This window comes from Athene cunicularia (assembly GCF_003259725.1).
Source record: "Athene cunicularia isolate RWA chromosome 5 unlocalized genomic scaffold, athCun1 chr5_part1, whole genome shotgun sequence".
NCBI classification, from domain to species: Eukaryota; Metazoa; Chordata; class Aves; order Strigiformes; family Strigidae; genus Athene; species Athene cunicularia.
In genome coordinates, this window is record NW_020799101.1 from 27,723,584 (window position 1) to 27,738,899 (window position 15,316).

General features: G+C 39.4%; 1 protein-coding gene across 1 annotated transcript in view; it reads left to right on the forward strand.

The window, feature by feature from the left end:
- The window catches only part of RALGAPA1 (Ral GTPase activating protein catalytic alpha subunit 1), a 131,625-nt gene extending 118,124 nt beyond the window's left edge, over positions 1 to 13,501 (forward strand). The window contains exons 40-42 of the mRNA XM_026849293.1: positions 3,567 to 3,691; positions 10,441 to 10,555; positions 12,117 to 13,501. Of these exons, the coding sequence (XP_026705094.1) occupies positions 3,567 to 3,691; positions 10,441 to 10,555; positions 12,117 to 12,213 (337 nt within the window). The 3' untranslated portion in view covers positions 12,214 to 13,501. The remainder of the gene's footprint in view (positions 1 to 3,566; positions 3,692 to 10,440; positions 10,556 to 12,116) is intronic.
- Positions 13,502 to 15,316: the final 1,815 nt, after the last annotated feature.

Genomic DNA, 15,316 nt, shown 5'->3' on the forward strand with positions numbered 1-15,316 from the left:
AAAGTTAAAATAAGTACCCTGCATTTGTGCTAGGGAGTGACAGACTGATGGCGATACCTGAAGAGAATCTTCTGAGAAAGTATGATGAAGTCTTTAGATTTTTTTGTTACACTTTTTGCAGATCTTATTTATGTAGGGTTTTAGCTGACACATTTGGGTGAGTGCCCATAATTAACATATATCTTACCTTTTTATCCGTTCTCTGTTGTTCCAGTTAAGCACCTTCTTCAGAAGCAGAACGTTCACAACACTGTTGTTTAAGTGTTTATTCACTCTCTGTGCCAGAGTCTTTCTCCATTGGTTTGTCTGCGCATCATTCCCATTCCATCTTAATTGCTGATGCCAGTGGCAACATCCATTCACAGTAAGAATACAACTTGCATTGCCCTATTACTACTAGTCATTGAGTTTGTATGTGTTACTCAATTTGTAGGTGCTAATAACTCTTCCCTAGAGAGCAGCGTTTTAAAGAAATAAATGTCTAGCCTATTAGAGTTAATGTAGAAATAAACTACCATGGGTTTATGGTCACTCTTGCAGATAGTTGCATTCAAATACAGCATAGAACTAGATTACGTCATACAAAACATACAAATTTGGAGTTTTAAAATACTAGAATGTTCTTGGAGTATAAGTGAATAGAAGATAAAAGAATCCCAATCTCAGCTACTCAATCTCTAATACAGAAAAGGAGTTCTTCTGAGGAGATTGTCATTTTTTAGTGCAGAATAGAACAGGCTTTGGACCTGGCGTTCGCATAAGATTTTTTGTTTTGTTTTTTCAAGCAGATTCTGGTTTTGACAAGCTGTTACAGATGGGTTTGTGGATTGTTAGGACGAGCAGCAACATGCCTAGCTGAATTACTTTTCTCTGAGTGTACTCAGTGTACATTTGAATTAGACTTCTAGAACTGATAGAAGCACGTCCTTTCCACTGTGTAATGAAAACATCATTATCCTCCTCAGTCAGCATCTGTGTCAAGACTACTTTATTTGGTTAGGAGATAGGTACCTAGATAGGAGAATGGGAATGTTCTTGTCACATTCAAAGCACTTTCCTTAATTTTTGCCTTATTTGTGTATAAGCTTTGGATATAATAGGATAAACTAAAAGGTTTCCTTTAGAGACCTCTGAAAGTAGAGCATTTTAAAAGCAGGTAGGTGTCTCCACCCTACTTTTTCATGAAACATTTTACCCATTCAAGCAGACTTTTAAAAACAGCTTGTTTTGATAGCAGCCTGTTCTCCTGTGGGCCTTCAGCCTTTGCTTCCTGGCAGCACCTTTGGTGCGAAAAGAGAGTGATCAATTGGGAGACTATCAGTGCCAGCATGCATAGAGCGATAAGTTAACACACCACTGGGAATTTCTAGGGCCCACCAAGATACTTCACTTCTAATGTGCTAACAAGCTCATTTTTCTACCTCTTGCCTCTTCAGTTATTTTTTTTTCTCAGAAGAGCTTAGAAGTTGAGTGCATCAGGCATAATGAAAAGCTCTGTAGGAGGGAGAAGCAATAACCCCATTTTTCCCTTTTCAGCCAAATAGAAAATTAGTTTCTGGTAATACACAAAGGCCAGTATTTTTTGTGCAAGGGGCACTGCTGTGAATCAAAGGACTCTATTAACTGCAGAAAATTCAGCAGCTGTGAATCTCCCCCAATGAAAAAAGTGCTTTTCAACAAGTTGTGAGATATGTAGTATTATTTAGACTTCAACCATCAGATTCATCCTCTACCACTTATACATAGGCTCTTAAAAACTCTGCTATATTACTCTCCTCTGTTAAGACTCAATACTGTGTTTATCCCCCAACCTAAGAACTGTTACAATGAGAGATTTATATCTTTTCTTTTGTCCCACTGCTTCTATTGTAGCTTCTCCAGACTGAGACTTCTGCTGAGGTTCAGTTGTCTTGGGATCCAGAAAGAATTTGGAACAGGGTTTTGGAGGGAAAATTGTTTCCCAGTTTCACTACGTAACTAAGTTGTGGTCTAAGGAAATATGATGAAGATCATTTTATTCACTAGAAGCTGTTTTCAGTTAATATATTCTCTATACATTTTTTCATAGTTAGATATACTGCAAAATCTACTGTAAATATTGTAGAGAAAACAACTGCAAAAAGGTTTCCTAGGAAAAGTTCTGTAATCATTGTAGTTTTATAAGCTGAAGGGTATTGTTTACAGCTTTAATTTGGGGCTGAGAATTTTATTTCTTATCATAACTGACAATAATATTATTTACTTTAAATGTTAGCTACTTGTTATTAAAAACGCTTGTCACTTGTAATGCAGTTTTTATGTTTCCATTGCTAAAAAATGTGTGCAAGATGGTGAAACGGAGTCAAAAGGTAGTTTCCTTACTGTCCCTATTCCCCCAAAAAAGAGCAGCAAATCTGAAATCAGAACCCAGCACCTGCAGGAAAATGATTCTGAGTGCATTCCTCCACAGCATGGTGCTTTGTTTGGAATTTTTTTTAGGAAAACAAAACCATGTGAGGAGAAAATGATCTCATTGTCTACAAATAAAATATGAAAAAAAAAGTGTGCACAAGCATAAATGGCAGGGAATAGTTCTGATCATTTTATAGTTCTGTAAGATAATTGAAGGTCTTCCTCATTCCACATATTAAGTCCAGCTGGAGGACTTTGAAAGTTGTGAGAGAAAAGGTTAACTGATTTCTCAGTTCAAGAACTGTACGACATGAAGTCAGCATGGTAGTTTTTCTTGATAATTGTATGTTGCTGCCTGCTGCTCTACATTTTGACAGCCATTTCCATAGTTGCTTTCATGAACAGCAGAAATATTCTCTCTTTTTCTCGCTCTGTCTGTGCTAACAGCACAATCAGGCCTGCTGGAACAAGAAGCCTGGAGAGGGTTCTTCAAAAGCAACAACACTTCAAGATACCAGTCTCTTGTCAATAATATCAGAGAGGGAGAACACATGGAAAAGGAAGAAGTACAGTATTTTGCTGTCAGTGCCCTGCCAACACCCTGTTAGCCAGTTTTTAAGGGTCCTGTGGATTCTTTACAAATATTCTTCCTTGTTTCAACAGCATAATTGACAAGGTGTTTTTCCCAATACTCAAATTTTGCTTTGTTTTTATCTTAACTGTGTGTGTGTTTAGGGATTATGGAAGCAGTTTGTTACAGAAAAGTGCCAGATCATATATTTTGTTAAATGCTAAGGTGGTTTTTCAAGCCATACCTCTTAAAAATTGTAAAGTTTTTATATTTCATTGTGACCAGAGTACAGGCAAATCAGTTACTTAAAGTATTGCACTTGCTGTTGTTTGAAAAATGTTTCCAAAAGTTCTGCATCAGACATGGAAAAAAAAAAGATAGTTGAACTGTAAGGTTTACATTAATCATGTTTATCTTATATTTCATATTGCTTAAGTCCATCAGATGATATCATAGTTATGTAAAGAATTAAAAATAAGTGTGTATGGTCACTGAAATACATTATATGTATTCAACAAAAACAAGAATTCTGAATTACTAGTCACTGTTATTTAGCAGTTACAGAACATGATATAAATTCATCCTTAATTCTTGGCTAAACCAGTTATGAGGAGAGAGCACGATACCTGCAAACAATTGTTCAACATCATCTAGAGCCTACAACATTTGAGGATTTTGCTGCTCAGGTTTTCTGTCCAGCACCTTACCATCATTTGCCCTCAGAGACAGGTAAGAAGTACAGTAAAGAACTGTTTTTATACAATCTTACTTGAAATGCAGTATCTTTACTTATAAAGACTACAAATTCAGACCTTCGCACATCATTAAGAGTTACCATTAATTTGAGAGACTATACGGACATATTTGAGAACCTGAGCAAGGTTGCCTTTAAATCTTTCTTCTGTTCCCTGGCATCATGAGCCAATGCTTGGCATTAAGAATTGGCAAGCTGCTTTAATATAGCAACCAGACCCTGTAGTTTTACAGTGAATTTAATAACATTCCCCTGTATAAAGTCTCCGTGGAATTGTTGGGACTCCTTCATCTAGGCTAGTTCAGGTAGATACGTTCTTTAATCTAAGTACACCTTCCTCATAAGAAAGTTTTAAAGCTCACTGCATTTTTAGAATGCAAAGTTTTAAATTGGAAATTAGAGAGCCTTGCAATCATCAATTTTGTTTCCAGGTTATTAGCTGCAAAGTTGGTTTTAAGGTCATTTTTACTTTCCAGTAAAATACCTGTTTTATAAGAGGATACTGCATTTTCAGTTACTAATGAGAAAATCGGGAAAAGAAATTAGTAACTCAAGGCCTTCCTGTTCTGAAATTTCTTGAACTCCTTATGATTATTTCATTATTTTATTTCCCCTCTTTTTAGATCATTAAATATCAGTTCTGTTTATCTGAAGGTAAGACAAAGTGTCCAAAAACCCCCTTTGTTCCTCTTAACTTTTACTAGAGCACTAAGCTTGTAACAATTGTATGCAAACTTTCCTTGTTGCCCTTGTTCACACTAAAAAGAATTTCACACTGATTGAGAAATGACCACTACATCTTCTTAAAAGTTTTAGTCTTTTACTAACCTCAGGTCTGCATGAAGCACTAACACTGGTTCTGGGATTAAGGTAACTAATGATAGAGAGAGTTGTTGAATGAGTAACACTTTATTGTGTTGACCTTTGTTTCTCAGCATGAACAAGTAGTACTGGATGGCAGTGATGTGTTTTGTACCCTGTACTGTCTTTCATTGATGTTGTAAGACATTCTGCAGTGATAACATAGGAGAGAAGGAGAAGAAGAATGTGTAACACTTGAAATTCCTTGTTCAGAAACCTTTATTTAATGATGAATAAATCAAAATGCTTCTGTAGAAAAGCTGTAAATCTAAATAAAATAAACTTTCTAAGAATAATTTGGCAAGTTGTTATCTCAAAATTTGTTTCTCAATTGCAAAAATATGCAGAAATAAATTCTAAAATTACAGAAGAGTTGTGATAGGACTACAGAAAGAATGACTGAGAGATGTTAAAACATTGAGACTCCTTTGCTTGAAAGTATAAACCATAAGTAGAAATGAGGTGCAGTTTCAAAGTATAGTTAGTAGTATAGTTATGCTAGTGCAAATAGTCAAGACCAAAGGGTAACAAAATTAAAAGTAATTTAAAACTAATTAAATCAATATTAAAAAAATAGTAACATAATTTCATGTATTAAAATGTTCGAATAGGAAAAATCTGTAATTAGAAACATTAAAACCAGTAACCAGGGATACCAGTCCTTGCCACATTTCCTACCTAATGCACTCACTAAGTACACAACACCTGCCACTTTTGTATGGCTAGTATATATTCTATATTCTAGTGTACTTGTATCAGTTCCGCCTGTTCACTTTCAGAAAACTCATTCCAGGCTAAATCGTTCTGCCCTCTTCCTCTAGTTCATTCTTTCAGGGTGAAGCAAAGCTGCTTTTCTGTATTAGTTTGGAGAATACTGCTCTATAGCAGCAATTCCTGTATTCCTTTAAAAATTGTCCTGGTCATACTTGGTAGTCTCTAACGTGATCTGGAAAAAGATTACTATTTTTAGAAACTTTGTTTTCGACTTAACCTTTCTGTCAGCTATAATAATTTTCTGCAGGAATCTCATTAATACGAGCTTCTGATATATTTCACATCTGCAAGATGCTTGTTTGTGTTTACATACCATGAAACATGATGTCCTGTCCTGAGGGCCCCATTCTTCTGGACCTTGTGCTGTGCAGTGGGACTGACCGACACATCAGCCAGGAGCAGCCAAGAGCTTCCTAGGATGGATTGCAGCACAGTGTGACCTGCCATCACCTGTCCTCAGACCTCAGACCTGCCTGACTCTGAGCTTTTGTTTCAGCCCAGGGAAGCTGGGGATGCTCTGGCAATCCTGCTTGCAGCCTGGGGGCTGACCCATGTTTGATCAGGGACTCCCGGGGCTCTGATACTCACTTCCAGGACAGAGTGCCTGGAATAGCACCACACTATCTGCCTCCAGGCTGACTCTAGAGGGCACAAATTCTAAAGCCTGAGGCAGGTATAAATTAACACTGTAGTCATGTGCCAAAAAGGTTAGCCTGGAAACCACTGGTTTCCAGTTCTAGCAAAGGCAGACCTGTGAGCAAGGTGGCTGCAGATGACCCAGAACTTTGACGGACTGTCAAAGAAAAGAGTCCACCAGATGTGCTATTAAAAAAATAGATACCCCTAAGTTTACAGGGTCCCTATAACAGGCAGATTTCTTGAAAGATAGGTATGGGGCTCTGAATTGTGCCAGGACTGTACATAGGAGTGCCACTGGAGTCCTGCCTGGGAATCCACACACATTCATCACCCCCAAGATGACTCAGACAAAACCCTGCAGGCTGCCTGCCAGATGTGTCCATGTCATCTGAAAATTCCTGGCCAGCTTCTAAAAATACATCAAAATTATTGATTTAAATACAAAATAGTTAATCCAGAATAGACTAGAAAAAAATTCCACGTTTTAAATATTATAGACTTGATTCTTTAATTGGATTGTGATCTTCAAGATTACAGTTGCTGAATGTGTTTAATTTTTATAAAATGTATACAATTCCTTCTAAGAAAGGTCTGTAGAAACTGTGAAGCTGCTACAGCCCATCACCAGGTGTTGTAATTTTGTTGTTGTGATCCTGTTGGCTGGTTTCAGCATGCCATTTTTTTCATTTGAGCTGTGATAATCAGAGCAAATAGAGAACATGCCATTTGGTAGCAAACTCTATTTCCTCAGATCGACATATTTTATCAAAGGTTCAGCCCTCAACAAAAGCTGTTTCCTTCCTTAGAGTGGTTGCTCTTCAATACAGTGTGATTGTGGCTGCAGCTGTTTTATCTAGATACTTAGTTTGCCCTGTCAAAATATCTGACAAGTCCACCTTCCCATGTTTAGAAACCTCACTAGTAGTGGATATGTACATTTTTTTTAAAAAAAAAAAAAGAGATTTACCTGCACTTAATCACAGAATATAATTCTGTTGCCTCTGTATTTTTTACTTTGTGCTGACTGTTAAATAGAGTAACTGCAAATGCTCTGTTAAATAGAGTAACTCCTCCTATACTATTGAGTAAACCAGATTTCTGCAACATCAGAACAGGCTGAGGCAACTGTCAATGGTAAGCTCAATGATATTGAAGGGCTTATTGACCCCATGATGCTAAGATTCTGAGCTTTAAAATGTACTGGTGTCTTGATTTGGTTCTTCTCTATTTTTTCCCTCTCTTCCTATTAAAAGTAGTACCTCACTCAGTACAGTAAACCTTATAAAGAAGCGGCCTCTCTACATTAGTCATAGTACTTTCCTTGTGATAGAAGCATCAGACTTTGGGGAATGATCCCAACAATCATTCCTATATTTTCAAGCCTGTGTTCAGAATGGTTCTGCTGCCCCACTCCCAAAGCAAGTGGGGATGCCATCATACAGACAGGGAAGCACTAGAAGGTAGAAGTAATTGATGGTTCAGCCTTGCACAAGAAAAGCTCAGATTCAACAGCCTGCGTCTTAATCTCTTCTGCTTGCTTGCTGTGTAACTTTGAACTGAGAATCTCTTTGGCCTTGTATTACCCTTCATGGATGAGAATGATGGTGCTTTTCTCACTGTAGAAGGGTCTAAGCAACACTTGGTGGTGGTGGTGGTGGTTGAAATTTGTGATTGGAAGTGAAGCTGAAATACATAAATGAGGGCTGTATGAGGACAGCAGGGCTGGGAAGAGTTTCTCATTATCTCTTCTCCAGACCAAGTTTAGGAAGAAACTTTTTCATTCCAAATCAGAGCAAAACCTCAAAACTTACTGAAACCTTTATACACTTCTGAACTATTGTCCTTAAGTCAACCACTTGGGTGTAAGCCGAGGATCCTCAGCACTTTGAGGCAGTAAATTCCGTGTGGACTGCTAGGAACCCAAACAGGTCGACTTTCTACATTGAAGGAAATTAGTCCACTGAAAAAAAAAATAGAGTATGATTGTCCAATTAAAAAGCATCCCGTGCATTTCCTAGTTTTTGAATGTTTGACTTTATGAATTTGTCTTGTGTAATTCCTTCCATTTTTTGTTTTAAGGTATAGGGCAAAAGAGAACTGATTAACAGCCACAATTCATAAGCAAAACTGCAAACTCTAGATCCACCACCACCTCCTGCAGACTGAGACAGGGCAATAACTGGTAGTAATGGTAATCTGTCTTACCTCTGCCTGAATCTGCACTAGTGGAAAAATTGGGAATTTTTGCCAGTGGGTTTCACAGATACTAGTTGTCAGAGAGGAATAGGCTTACCCAACACTCATGTTTCCAGACAGGTTCTGAAGAGCATTCTTCACTGGACATGGGCCTGCCGCTCTTTTGCCATAAACTTGATCTTTTTTCTTGTGTTCTTTCTCACGTCTGGCTCTTAGTTCTTTCTCTCCTACCCAGTTCCAGTTTCCCAGGTCTTCAGACCATCTCTTCCTCACCTCCTCATCTTGCTTTGCAACTGCTTTCGTAGTCTTTCTGCATCTGCTTCTCACTCTTTCCTCATTTCCCAAAATTAGTGAGAGGCTTAATTGACTTGACTTGACTCTAGCAAGCCTCTACATTTGGCCAGATTTGGACAGAAATTTGTAAGAGTGGCAAAGGGCACAAGCTGTACAAAAATGATTGCCCTCTTCCCTGGAGGTCAAGTGAGGGGTGCTGAAGTGTCTTGAAAGACCATCAAAGGTTACCAACATGCACATACGATATTTTCCTCTGTGGTCATTGTCAGAGGTGGCACTCAGGAAAATGTTGATCCAGACAACAAGGTGCGATAAAGCCAGAAGCACTGAGAGTAGTCGTACTTTGCAGCACGCTGTCCTAACACCAGCCCCCTGTCAGGCTTCTGCCCAATGAATGTTTCACCTCTTTGAAAGTCAGAACTGGCGAGAGATATGAGTGATGGCAATGAGTGTGTTATGATACCTCCACACTCCTCCACCTCACCTCGCTTCTAAGTCAGTCTGTGTGTAGTTAGGATTCCATTTTACATTTAAGTAAACTACATTTTACCTTTAAGTAAATTTACATTTCTGAGTCAAATAACCAACATACTATTATTAGAAGATCCTAAAATTTTCAAATGGAGTGTGAAGACATCACATTTCAACTTTGTTGATCCACCTTCTTGTTCAGAAGCAATTGAAACTCTTTACATTATGGCCCCAAAATACCATAGCTCATCAGGCTATGATATTTGTCACTTGTCAAACCTAAGAGATGAAAAATATGGATCGTTTCTTGACATTTTTCAACCCCTTAAAAATCCTAACACATCTATTTTGTTTATTTTATAGAACTTTCTGATTCTAGGTCAGTTGTCAATGAAGCCTTCTTATTTAACCCGATTTTTATATTTTGGATAACTAGATAATTCATTGCGTAGAGAGATAAAAATAATAACATTCTACACTGAAAATTTTAAAACTCTGAGGGGGAAACAAAACCTTCAAAATATCTATATATTACATTTAATATCCACATTTGTGTTATGTGCGTATGTGTGTATATATGCTTATCTAAAATCCAAAGAAATTTAGTTACTGATCAGTCTGTTGACTGCTGTCAGACTATATTTTAAGTGCCATTATTCTTCACTCTTCTGGTGTGATATGTTCAGATGTGAAAATCACTTTACGTGACTTCTGTTCTTCAATAGCTCTATGTCAGTTTCTTTTAAAAAAAAAGCATTACGTGTGAATCTGTGCTTCTGTCTGCAGGAATTAGAAACAACATTTAAAATACAACTGGAATAATACCTTAATTGTAATAGTGGGGGGTTGTAAGGTTTTCTTTATCCAAACGGTGATAAAATTTCACACTAGGATTTGACTCTTTGATGCAGACTTACTAGCTTAAATACTCTTGGTTTTACTTTGCGTGATTTCAGGAGTCTCACGTTGAGACTGGCTATAATTTTAGCATACTTGATACTGTGAAACAGCTGGGGAGCAGAAGCCATATATTGAGTTGCCATTTGTTTTTCCTTCTCAATTGTGTGTATGTGTGTGAGTATTTAACTGTTTTCACAGAGTTTAAGCAAGCATTTCAGACAATGTTTAGGATGTATCTCAGTTGCTATGAATAAGGTTGCTGGATCTGGATAATGTTATAGAATTATTTTCTTTCTCTTTCTCTTCCTTTTTTTTTTCTTGTAATGCTTAGTTGGTAAGTATGACGCCGGATTTCAGAGCTGTTGCTTCATTGCACATAACTAACTCATCACTCTCTTTAACCTGTAGCATGAGCAGCAATTGCATAATGAAATTCGAAATTCTGTTTTCTGTGCTCATCTGTTAATACCCTTCAATCTCTGCGGTTCGTGTCTCATGTCTCACACCTGTTATCTTTTATCTTTTCTCCTCCCCCTTCCTCACTTCTTTCCACTCCTCCTTCCTCATCACTTCTTCATTCTCAACAAAGAAAGAAATGCTGTGATATTTCTTCTCCTTCCAAAACCTCCACTAGAAAGCATTGGCCACATCAAGGTAAAGGGCAAAGGCTTGAAACGGAAGGTCTTTCACGCTAGCTGTGAATGGTATGCTGTGCAAAACAACAACGGTTATTTTCTGTTCTCTAACTTCCACCATTTGAAATGCTTTAATTCCTTGTAAAATTAGAACAAGATAGAATTTCAGAAAATGAGAGTGCATGTTTCCCTGCCTGCTTTTTTCTATAAGGCACAGTGAGTCAGGCATTATCATGCTTTTCCAGATTGTTTGGCAATGTGAAGTACCTAGTTCATGAACAGAATTACTGTCACCAGCTGGGGAACAAATAACAGCCCTTTCTCCTCCCTGTCACTTCGATGGGTTGTGTCAGTTTGAAAAAGATAGAAAGTGCCATGCCATCCCTCTGGAGCAGGCAGGTGATGGACCAGGCGAGGAGGACGGCCAAGTCACTAAATCACAGAGGTTTATGACAATATGTTTTAAATGTACTCTTAGACTTCTTAAGTGATGACCTCATTTGATTTTAGAGGAGTCTTTCAAAATAAATCATGATCAGTTTTGAATGGTTTTTTTACCCCTTATATATGAAATATATGCTGAGGGAGAGAGGTCTTCAGTTCTCATTATTGCATTATTATTTTAAAGAATTACCAGTAATACCATGATGTGGAAGAAATAGCAAATGATTTCTGGCTTACTGAAGTCAGCAGGGGTTTCCCCATTGACTTCTGCAGGGCTAAGCTTCTGTCCATACTTTTATACGGGTCAGAAGCGATCAGTGGTGACTGACGTAGTTGAGTTCAAGCAGGCTGTCAGTCTCTGTAAATAGCTAATTAAAACGCAGTTTAGTTTTGTGGATGTGAGATCATGGTGTTAATTTTCTGTGCATGGAAAGGAGAACATAATTTTCTCCTTTTCCTTTTGTATCACTATGGAAGATTTGGAGAAGGGCTGTTTGTAGGGAAGAGCCTTGTCGCCTTGCAGTGAAGACTCAGGGCCCACTGGAGCATAGCTCTGGGCACTGGGCTAGTGAACGACATACCGTTATCTCAAATTCATCTTGTTCCTTTTACAAAGAAACATGAACATATAGTGCATCCAGTTAGTATGATCTGTTCAAGCTTCTGCCTTGTGGGCCCTATAAGAATTTGCCTTTTGAAGTTGGGATGGGAGAAGATGTTTTGCTCTCCCAGTTGGCCCCTGCTTCACTCCACCTCTTCGGCTGCATTCCTAGAGCTCCCTTCATGCGCAATGAGCTGTTAACCTTTGTGTTCTCATTAAAGACTGAATTCTTTTGGGTTGTGGTTTGAATAATGCCTCCCCATCCCTGCGAGGGAACTGGAGGTGTTCGTTCTCCCGGTTAGTGGGAGAACTTTGCCCGCTTCAGTGCTGCCTCCGTTGCCGAGGGCGAGGGGGTTCTGCAGTCCCATAGCTCAGTGGTTTATGGCATCCTCCTTTCTCTAGAGGTGGATTTGTGGCAGTTTCTAGCTCCACGTGCAGTACCATCACCCACAGCTGGTAAAGGGCTAGGAGATGCAGTGGGAGTGACATCAGCACTGAAATTCCTCTCTGCCCCTTGTGAATAGATCCCGCACTGCGAGTGCGGAAGGCGGCACTGACCCGTCTGGTTCTTGCTGTCCTCTGCAGGCTTCTGCCCAGAGACTCAGCCGGGAGAAACCCCAGCAGCAGCAACAGCACAGGTGGATGGAACAGACTTAGCCTCTCCAATGTCTCCTCGGACTAGCAAGAGCCGCATGTCCATGAAACTGCGCCGCTCCTCTGGCTCGGCCAACAAGTCCTAAGTAGCGAGATGGCTGCAGCTTTCTAGTGAACAGCAATCGGCCACCCTTCCCGCAGCCACTCACCACTTTCCGTTAGAGGATAATGTCTCTAGTGTGTGTGTGTGCCCATCCCCTGCATACCCCTTTTGTGTATGTTTATTTTAAACAGTAACACTGGAATTTTACTTTAATATTTCATCTTTTGTTTTTTTTATTAAACTCCAGGCTGCCTTTGTTTTTTCCTTTTCCTTTTTTTTTTTTTTTTTTCCGTTTCCTTTTTTTTTTGCAGTGCAGTTTGTCGTCTGCACCTTTTACCTTCCTGGATGATTACAATATCGAGCGGTAGTCATTTTTAACTCTGGTTGATCTTGAGTCATGTATGGAATTGGAGACTGCGGTTTGATTACACTATATTTATTGTGCCCCATTGCAATTTTCTCTGTAACAAAGAAAGAAGTATGTACAATTTGAAAATTAATGTACAATTTTAAATTGAAGTTACATTTGTAAAGTCTTTGTCAGATGTCACAATGTTAATGCACAGGATGTGTACAGATTATTTATGTTAAGAATAAAACAGTTCAACAGCCTTTCAAGCATTACAGAGTCCAAACAAAGTAACTTGCTCGTAGCACCGACTCTTTCTTCACAAAGCAACGTATCCTTTCATACTGTGCAGGTGATGCCATAATCTATGCCAGAAAAAAAATCACTGTGCTGAAATTCTACTTATGCTTGGCTTCCAAATATTTTTATAATGTTTGCTTTTCCAAGTGGTATCAATAGTAAATGCCATCAAGTTTCATAAGTTTTAGCCTCTATCACCAGGCTGCTGGGGCTAGATGTATATTCTTGTTTCTTATATTTAAAAAAAAAAAAAAAAAAACACTTTCCTGATATAAATTAATTGCTCTGATGATGTGTACTAGAAAAGAAAAGGGAACATCCTGTGGGAGCCTAACCTGAAATGCTGACAATTCCAACCCTGTGAGTGCAGATAGTACACGCATTCCACCCACCCAGAGATATTTTCCTACAGAAGATGAAATGCTCACATTTTGAGTCTGGCAAACAACAAAATGCTGTTAACAAAATGTAGCATGACATCGGTACTAACTGCATGTGTAAATACATCATATGGGCAACAATAAAAAGATAAATTATGTATTGTCATTCATGTAGTATCTACAAATTTGTAATGGTTAAAGAGAAGACATGCTATTTAATAATACAATAAAATTATTCTTACCACCTTTTGTATATTAGTCATTCACCTCAGTGATTAGATTCTTACTCCAATTTATAGAAGAACGGTGTATTACATGTGGAGCAGTTAAGTGCGATACACAGCTTAGTTTCCATTTGTATTAAAAAGTACGCACAAGTTCTTAGGAGCCATCACAAGAACACCGTACTGAAAACTTCCCCCTGACCCCCCCGCTCCTTCCCTGACCTAGCAGGTACAGTACAGGTAGCTCCACGGGTAACACAAAGCACAGGACATTCCCTCCTGCAGGCTGCTCGTTCAAGTGCTAATTGTAGAAGCAGCTAATAATCGTCAGTTTTGTGTGGTCCGGAGCCTTTTGTCTTTGCACAAGTGGAGAAAGGAGAATGACAATTTAAAAACACATAGTGACCTTCTCCAGGGGAGAACTCACTTCCTTGCATAAATGGGCATTTTTACCTAAGTCTCTGTTACCAACAAATGATGAAAAAATGCACAAATTAAAATAATATGCTTTATTTCTGTCATGAGAGAAGAGCAAGCTGTGAGTTTAGCCTCCTTCATCAGACAGCATCTTAGCTGCTTTAGGTTATATTGTAGTCTATGAAGCACATGTAAAATAAAACACACATTGCTTGCATTCAGCCTTTGGGTGTGATAGATGTGAATCTTTTGTTGTAACAAACTATAAAACTATAGTAATAACTGCTTTACAGGGTGCTAATCAAAAGCCTGAAATATTTTGCCTGCTCATTTCAGAGAGGGTGCCAGAACAAAGACTAAGGCTGGGATCAAGTCGGTTCTTCAGAAATCACCAGCTGACCCACTTTGCCCTGCTGAGTTCAAGAAAGGCGTGAGCTTTGTTTTAAATCCTTTATTGAATTTGCTTGTCCTTATTTTTGGCCTCATCTGCTATCACATTTAGAAACAAGCACTCATGTGTGGAAATAAATAAATAAATAAATAAATAAATACCAGCTGAAGTGTCAGCAGCTGGTAAATTCGACAGTATTTCGAAGCATTTGGCCAGACCACCGTTAAAGCCAGGGAACACACACCACAGGTTGCTTTGCTAAAGGTAGGTCTTGTTAGGGAGGAGGAAGGTAGCCTGTCGTCTGCGCTTTAGCAACATACCAAAAGACTGTTTCATGATCTAATTTCAGCTGTTCACAAGACTCAGAGGAGCTCACATCAACAGCGCGGCTCACAGGGGAGAGGGGTCGGAGGCCGCCCGGGAGGGCCGCCTGCGTCAGGCACCTGCTACCTGCCTGCGACACCGGGGCTGGCAGGGCCCCACGCCGCCCGGCCTGGCAAGACCCAACCCCGCTTCTCCCTATTGTCCGTGCCGCGCTGACAAGCCACTAACAGAGCGGGTTTCTACATGGGCAGCTGCTGGAGACGCGCGTTTGCCCTACCGCATGGTCACGAGAGTACAGGAACACAGAGAAAGCGGGAGATGCGTCCTTAGCTACAGAAGATCAACACCTCGTATTTTAATTAAGCAGACAGCACGATTCATTTTCCATACGTTTTGCTAGCTATTATATGACTTGACATTGACTTAATAGGGACATTCACCTTCTCGACTATCTTAGTACAGCAAACGAAACACCTCACAATAACTTAAATGTGGAAGCTCGGGGGCTAAGGCTATACAAACAGGGTCACTAGATCAGGCTCCTTTTCTCACGAAAAATAACTCCTCTCTTTAAATATCGTATATACAGCTGTACTTCTATCCGAGAGCAGCTATGGCAGATGCACTTTCGGTGGGCCGACACCCGCCGCCCGGCACCATCCGCCTCCCGGCAGGTGCCGGCCGGGCCCGGCTCCTTGGGGCC